Source organism: Pygoscelis adeliae, unplaced genomic scaffold, assembly GCF_000699105.1.
Source record: "Pygoscelis adeliae isolate BGI_AS28 unplaced genomic scaffold, ASM69910v1 Scaffold144, whole genome shotgun sequence".
Classification (NCBI taxonomy): Eukaryota; Metazoa; Chordata; class Aves; order Sphenisciformes; family Spheniscidae; genus Pygoscelis; species Pygoscelis adeliae.
Window position 1 is genome coordinate 1,052,248 of NW_008824551.1, and position 8,394 is coordinate 1,060,641.

At 39.9% G+C, this 8,394-nt stretch overlaps 1 protein-coding gene across 1 annotated transcript in view; it reads right to left on the bottom strand.

The window, feature by feature from the left end:
* Positions 1 to 6,649: 6,649 nt before the first annotated feature.
* ADCY2 (adenylate cyclase 2 (brain)) overlaps positions 6,650 to 8,394 on the bottom strand; it is a 215,938-nt gene continuing 214,193 nt past the window's right edge. The window contains exon 25 of the mRNA XM_009321919.1: positions 6,650 to 7,446. Coding sequence (XP_009320194.1) covers positions 7,294 to 7,446 — 153 coding nt within the window. The 3' untranslated portion in view covers positions 6,650 to 7,293. The remainder of the gene's footprint in view (positions 7,447 to 8,394) is intronic.

Genomic DNA, 8,394 nt, shown 5'->3' on the forward strand with positions numbered 1-8,394 from the left:
TTCGCGGGCACCCAGGGGTGAGGTTCTGGGCCCAGTTTTGAGCAGCGGCCTTAGAGCCATCTCAGCGGGCAGCCTGACCTGCGGCCCGGCCCGGGGCTCCAGTGCCGCCCTCCCTCATGGCCAGCTCCCTGATCCCCTGCTCTCCTTGGATGCTGGGGAAGAAGGTTAGAGCAAAGCCTGGCCAAAAGGGACTGATTTTTTTGCATGGCCGTTTGCACTAATCCCGAAATCCCCTTTTAAGGGGAGAGGTTGAATAAAAACGTTGCAAAACGTGGAGTTTCCACCAGAATGAGGATCCCGAGTCTCAGGGAACTCGGGGTCTCTTCGGTCTGCACCTCCTCGCCCACCCGGGCGCAGGTTTTAACAGGCTGTTCAGCCATTTCAGGCAATGCCTGAAACCACACACTCAGGGGCACTGAAAGTAAGAGTCTCCCGGATGCAAATCTCTAACAACAGATTGCCTCTAAAACTGCTCTACCCTGGTAGCACCTGGCTCCTAATTTTGGTCTTCACCTCACAGTTATCCTGCTTTAATACATACACGTAACTACGCTTGCTGTGCCGCTTGGGGATCTGTGACTAGCTTGGTTCATTTTACCTTTCTTTTGTGCAACCACAGTTGCAGAACTATGTACCGTAGGTACAGCATTACTATTATTATTGCTACTAGTATCTTTTGGCAAGCACTTTCACAACAGCACTCTTCCAGGCATGTTATTTTTACTGAACATCCAAGATTTACTTACAAAACCCCCTCAACATTCAGGGTACCAGAGACCTTTGCAACCGATTCTTTTGGGCATCATGGACCCATGCAATAATTCCGGTCTACTGATATAAAAGTCCCATCCCTACTATATAGCTGCCGCTCTCCCATCACTAACACACTGAATAATGTAGCCTCTTGCTTCTTCTCAGGTGCAGTGTGGAGGTATTTATATTCTACAGTCTTGGGTGGGTGTTCTTTTAATCATTTGTGACAATTCCCATCTGCTTATCTAATAACGTCCCTCTAATAATGAGGGTCCTCTTCTTTCTGCAGCATGGGCCAAATTAGTGCAGCGTGAGCGAGCAGTGGAATTGAAAATCCAACAGCCGCCTTACATCAGCTTCCTATGCAGAAACATGTTTGCCACTGTGCAAGTGCTTTTTTGTAGTTTAGCCCGAGCACCACGAGATAGCAAGCCCATTTATAAAAAGCAGCTCAGCTGAAGCTGCAGCTATAAATAGAGCCGCAAGAAACCGTTCGCCAGAAATCTCAACTAAGCTAGGCAAGAGCTCTGAAGTCAGATCTGAAATGTTTCTCCCCAGTTTTCCTTCTACTGTTCACATGTACCTCATTTTGATTAACATTTAAGATGGCATTAATTGAATTGCACTGTCTGGATGCAATTCAGATTGTCAGAAATACTGCTGGATGCTTGTTACAGATTTGTCCTAAACCACCCATTTGAAATAAATTAAAATGATAGTTTTCAGTTCATTTTTCCTTCCCAATGAAGGTATAAATCCCTTTAGAATTATTTGAATCTTTCTTACAAAGGCTTTTTCTTCCTGGTCACCTTTTGCAGACTCTCCAGAAGCAGGGTATGAACGCCCAGTTTTTGGTTTTGTTCCAGTTACAACCAGACTTAGATCATACGCTGCTACTATGCTCCTGTTAAGTGTTCCCGTTACAGAGTAGCACTGGAGGTCAGTCTGTTTCCTTAGTAATTTAAATATGAACACGTAAACAATTGTGGGAGGGCGATGGAGCAATTTTAATCTATATGGTTAAAAGTAAGCATTCAAATACAGCTGAGCTCAGAGACCAAAGTGTTAAAAGTTGTTTTGAATTCAGTGTCTTAAGGAGGAGAAGTTCAATTGCCTGCCTTTTTAGGGATTAGCAATACTCCCCTCAGGTTCCACTGCTAACGTTCCTGAATTTCGAATATGTTGATATGTACTTTTATAGTCATAAAGGTGTCTCAAAGGTAGGGTCACTGTTCTGAAATGTCAAACCGGCTTATGGAATAACTTTGCAAGAAAACTCCTAAAAGGAATTTGTGAAGCAAATGGTAATGGGGGCGGGGGGGAACGGGATGGAGATGACAACGACAGGAGGATGGAGACGGGACAGACACAAGAGGAAAAAGGACACGTAATTGGACAGGTCATTGATACTCAGAAAAACCACAGTAGCTGTTTTCTTACTGCCTACAAGCTGATGAACCTGTTTCAAACTCATGTCACTTAGAGCTGAGATAGCTAGTCTCAAAGTAAGGCTTAGCAATTCCGTCTCCTGTCCTTGCTGTTTGACCTCAACACGTATCAGATTGCGGTATGTTCCTGACCCTCAGCTGATCCACGAAGGAGAGACAGCCTTTGCCAACAAATGCTGCATCCGACGGCCCTTGAAAAAGAGGCTGAAACAAAAATGTCTCAAACACTCTGTCCCCTTTCCACTACCGTAGATTTGGTCCAAGCCAGTCGTTTCACACAAGTGCTTGTTTCTTCCAGACCCTGAATTAGTGACAGACTGCCCATCTCAAACAGGAAGGCTCTTCAGAAGTTTTCTGAAGGAGACGGAGACAACTGTACATCACCTGCAGAAGTCAGCACACCTCTTGCAGTCTTCAGGGGTTTTCTTTCTTCATGAGCTGCTCAGTAAATTTTTTAATTTTCCCCGAATATATCTCTTGTTTCAAATAATTCTCTACACAATTACTATGACTGAGCCTTGGTCTGCAGATTGCAAACGTCTCCTGGTTGGCCTGTGACTACAATTTCAACTGCTTGACTGGAGAATTAGGCTTTTCAAATAACTATAATTATTTTTATTTTAATAATTTAAAACAATTATTAAATGATAACTGGTTAACTGATATAATTTCAATTATTATTTGTATGCTGACTGATATCTGCTGAATGGATATTCCAATTCACCAAGTCAGATGAATATTCTGTTCAATAACCCTCTTGGTAAGTAGAGTAATACACAATTTCATACATGAGGTGGACATTACTTTCATAACAATTGTTATTTGCAACACTGTTTTGGAATGCAAGCACGAAACTTTCTAGTCCAGGAATGTCAATCTTTCAAAATACTTCACATGCATTTTTTCCTGTCAAAACTGAGATTTTCATGAAGAGCATCTCAATGGCTACATATATATTTGAAAAATGCTCCATCAAAAAATTTCAAACAATTCTTGGCAGAATCTTTGTTTTGAACAGTGGCACCCTACAACATAAAGGGGTTCATATCTTCATAGTTGCAAACAGGATTAAAATATCCTTATCTTGCAATTTGACATATTAAAAACTAAATTGACCTGAATAATTCCTGCCCCTAAATTTGAAAATGTTTAAAATTAATACATGGCAAACTTTAGGGTGAAGCAGCTACAATTGATTTATACACCACTTTTGAGAAATCCACACAACTTTGAAGTACTTCAAGGAACAAAAATACTCTCTTAATTACATGTTTTATTTAAGGCACATATATCTCATTCCACATTTGTATCCTCCCCAGACTCACTCCACTATTTTAGACAAGAAAGGAAAAATAAAACTAACAAGACCTAGTCTTAAAATTGTTTGGGGTCTGCTTGTAAAACGTGTTGAAGGGTAGTATCTAGGTCAGGTGAAGGAGAATCTGCTATCTGAAAATGAAAGATTTATCTTCAGACAGAAGTACAACCAAAAGGAAAAAGACATATCAAAGGAGAAGGTAACCATTGCTTTTAACAGTAAATCTGCTGCTATATAAAGCGTCCTGACAACGTAGCTAATTTTCTGTCCTGAAAATGAGGAAAATGAATATGAGGTTCTGAAAACAAAACAGGACAGACTTTCAACAGCTCTACCTTCAGATGCGCACAGCTGCCGCTTTAGAAACAAGCAGGTTGTTATTATCCTACCTGTGCCTCAGTAGAAAAAGGGAAGGTCTGTAGATATTTTACAAAACAGAGGAATCATAAAAGAATATAAAGAGAATAAAAAATGCTTTTCACACAGCATAAATACGATGCTAATGGGTCTTTTTAGAAAGAGCAGCTAAATAGCATTAATTTACAGGTAATCCCAACTACTTTTGTAGTTAACAAAAATATCTGCAAGTCTAATCTTTCTTCCTGTCCCTTGGTAGCCCTCCATAAATTGGAGCAAAGCATGGGTTTTGGAAAAGAAATCCAGCAGGCTCCCCAGGTGTTCCCATTTGGATTTCATTTTCCCAGTCCACAGTGAATCACTCTTACATTGGTCTTTCGGCCGCTGCCTCATGGTGTGAAATACATTTGCACTGTACTTTTGGAAGTCCCATTCTTTGTGGTTTGCTAGCGACCTACGAACTACGACACCAACACGGAAGGCGTAGAACTTGAGCCTTACTGTGATGTAGAATATATGGCATCTCGAATACTGGTTTGTATGGTTATCATAACGCTTTTCAAGTTGCACACCGATATGTGAGCAGTGTTAGTTATATCCAGTTATTGAGGCAGATGAAATTGCTGCGGGAGAGGAAGAAAGAGGATACCAGAACTCTAGGTCAATCCAGACAGGGGAGAAATAAAACAGTATAAACAGTAGATGTAAAATGCATTGGAAGACAAAAAGTTTTTATTGGATACAAATAGCTTCTCGGCACTAGAAAGATAATAATAATAATCAGTAACTGAAGGCTGGAGAGAGGATGGTATGCACCTTTCTTTGTCTGGGCATCATGCTGCATGTATAATCATCTTTTACCCGCTTTCTTGTTCTTTAGCAGGATTTGGCTGCAAGAATCTGAATGCAACTACAAAATGAGAGAACACCAGTGAAACACGAGTGGTCTGAACAAGGGCATTTTCGACATGCTCTTGGAGGGCACATATATACCTTTCTTTATATTTCATTGGACCGGTCAGCTCACGGCCATTCAAATGTTTTAACGTTTCATGGCTTACAGAAATATAATATTGTTTAACTTTTATAAAAATCAAGGCTGTCGAGTTAGGTACAAGGTTTGCTGCTGATGCCCAAAGTGTGCAAGAATACAAATGAAAAGCAAAATCCTGAATGTACAGGTTATACCTGAAAGCTGCACATAGATACAACAGTACAATATAATCAACTTTACATAAAGGGTTTTCATCCACAGTAAGAAACGGTTGCTTTGACCTGTGATAATACCAGAATGAGTTTAAGGGCCCAGATTACATTCAAAGTCTAAGAGATTTTATGATTTTTTTTAATTGTTCCTAGGAGAAATTTATAGTAAGTGGAGAGGAGGGTTTTAGGAGAAGCCTTAAGCATAGCTAAGTGATAGCTTGTTTTGGGTGATGACAGGGACATTGTTTCTGCTGCCATGTGAGCTATTTGGATAGTCTTTCATTCCACTGGAAAATATTTGGCTGATTAATTAAAAGGAAGAACTCATAAAGGCATAAAAACATTTTAAATGAGATTTTATTAGCCTGACCACCTATCTTGAGAGTTACTGATCAAAAGTCTCCAGCTCTGGGTGAGATGACAAGTGTGTTATGTTGGATATTAACTGAAATAACTTGCCTTTTGCTTTTAGACTAACTTAAAGGGATCAAAATTCAGATTGGCTATTTTACTGCAAATGTAGGCATTTGAAATCTACTGCCATTTCAACTTGCTAGCAGGCAGATGGCTGCTGTGAGTAAACCGTGCCACACTCGGTGAGACTGTGGCCTGATGCCAGTTATTTGTGACCCACAATTCTGAGAACTCCTTCTGAAAGGACACCAATGCATGTTTCATGAATGAGAAATCTGAATACTTATTACATTTCAGTAACATGCCAGAGCTAATAGTGCATAAGTTGACTTCTATATTCATACGATATCAGTCAGAAAAAAGTCTTGTAATTAGATGCTATTTTTTAAATAGGAGGATTTTATTAATCTTGGTCTTGTTAGGCTGTTATGACTAAAAGAATATGTTAATTTCAAGTACTGATAATAGCAAAGCAAAAATTAATCTTTACTATCTGTGCTTCAAAGGAACATAGACAGTACAATTACCTGCTTTTTCAGTCTTCCACCTGGCTCATCTATGAAACTCTGCAAGTGTGATACTTTTTAATTCAATGGGATTTAAATGGATCTCGAATATCCACAAAATAGCGTTTTTTGTATCTTCTGCTCATACTCATGTCCTGATAAGCTAGATTATTTTAAATATCCCATGAAATCAGGCATTGTAAAGGTTAAGTGAAAGGCATGCAAGGGCAAAAGAAGTTGTCAAAGTGCAAAACAAACAAAACATTTCTTCTCTTGTACAGCTTCTCCCAGTTATTGTTTAAGCATTGCAGGCCAGTTGCAAAGTAGCAACAGTGCTACTGTCTCCAGCATCCCCCACTTTGCTTGTGTTTATGGATTTGAGGTGAGTCTTCTGTATCGCCTGGGGAGTAAATGACTGCAAAGTGCCTAGGATGCCACCCAAGACTGAAGACAATAGAGGTGGTTCAATTTCTGAAAGGCAATAGCAAGTCTAGCCGGTATTAGTGACCGAGGCTATTGAGATAGCTGGCCATAGCCTGCCTCAACATCTAACTGCTCAATAAAAGGCAGCAGTGACAGCAGCAGAGGACGCGCAGGTTTAGAGTGACAGAAGCCATGGAAGGAAGCAAAACTAAGAGACAGCAACAGTAAGACAAAGTACATATAAACTTTTAATGAATTAACCTTACAAAAGACAATAGCTTCAAAACATTTGACACGTTTGTACAAAACTATTCCAGCATTATTAGCTCTCTCTTCAGAAAGAATGCCAGCAAGCCACCCAACGTGTCCCTGGCTATGAGATGCAACTGGTGATCACATCCAAATCATGTGTGGACAGAGTAAACTTATTTACAAATACTGTATACTTTAATACCGGATTAGTAGATGCTATTGGGGAGCGACTGTATTTTCCAGAAAACACCATGCATCAGGAAATAGTATGCACCCCTAGCTTTATTGCCTTTTTTCCCCACATTTGTCACTAAGATATCTTTTTAGTCCTTTCAGGATGAATCACCTCCTTTTAATTCCTATTCCTTCTTTTCTTGTCTTTGAATAACAGTGCAAGTTGCAGTACAATCTTCTAGTCCTATAGCGTACATCGCAACGGTCCTTGAACATAGGAATATCAAGGTGCAAAATGATGGCTCATGGGACTATTCTGCAGCCATATTAAAATAAGTGCCACATACCAGAAAATAGCACGCATGTTAAGGGCCAAAATGTAGTTAAAAAGTGCGTGATACTTTCCTGAAAATATGGTATTGATGACACATACAAGCATTCTTCAAGATGCCACGTTCCCTTGTGAAAGGGATCTTGTCATTTCAGTATGTACAAAATATGTCTTCAGTTCTCCTTTTCCTTTTACATTTATTATTCCTCTGCAAGTGCTCATGTACCCCAGTGTTTGCAGGACGTTGTTCGTCTCCTCTGTAACCTGCAACAATACAGTAATACAACCAGCGTTGATAACAGAGCAAAGCGGAATCTTCTTCCAGAGTGTGAAAAGGACGTATTTTCTGAGCAATGATAAAGGTTTTGCTATAGTGCTTATAAGGCCTTTAAGAGTCTCAAGTGAGGTTTGAGCACCTGAGCTTTCAAATAGTCTGTTGCTGGATGCCCATTCTAATCGCTCACATCAAGTATCAAATTGGGTATAACCATTTCCATACTTAGGATTGCAAACAGAGCGCTCGTAGATACACAAATGGCACTAGGGACAACACTCTTCCTCATATAGCATTTTTCTCAACTTCAGGAGCTGTTTTCCATTTCAGTAGACCCAAGCTTCCCCATCTTTTTGCAAATGCTAAGGCTGTGTGAATGAAGAGGTAGTAAGACACTGGCATCATCTGTCAGAGCTGCTGTTGCCAGTTTCTCACATAACTGGCAGTGAACCAAATCTTAGGCAGTTCTGCCATTTTAGGTGAAAGCCCGCTAGGACAGAGGTGGTTCAACAGCATCAGTTGCCTCAGACTGTGTTTCTTTGTGAAGCAAGCAACTGTTTGTAGATGTCATTGCTTTGACATCCCTTCTGTTTTCAGTTTTGACCAACAGTTGGTAACTACTTTTCCATTATTTAGTTCTGAATAATCTCAGTCATAGATTTGGAGTGCTCTCAATCACATGCTGGGATCCCAAAGTGCTAGGCAGCATGCTAGCCAGATACTTAAAATGTGATCCCTGAATATGGAATCACTGGAAAGTTACTAAATTGAAGGTCTTTTCCATACAGGTCTATCTATAATCTAAACAGATAATAATCTATAAAGATTATTAATCAGCATGGTTCCTTAAAAAGGAAGTTTCGTGATTGCTTTATGGATTTAACTTGATGTACAGCAGTTACAGTAATTTCCTTTATTTAAAAATAATTAACATCAGG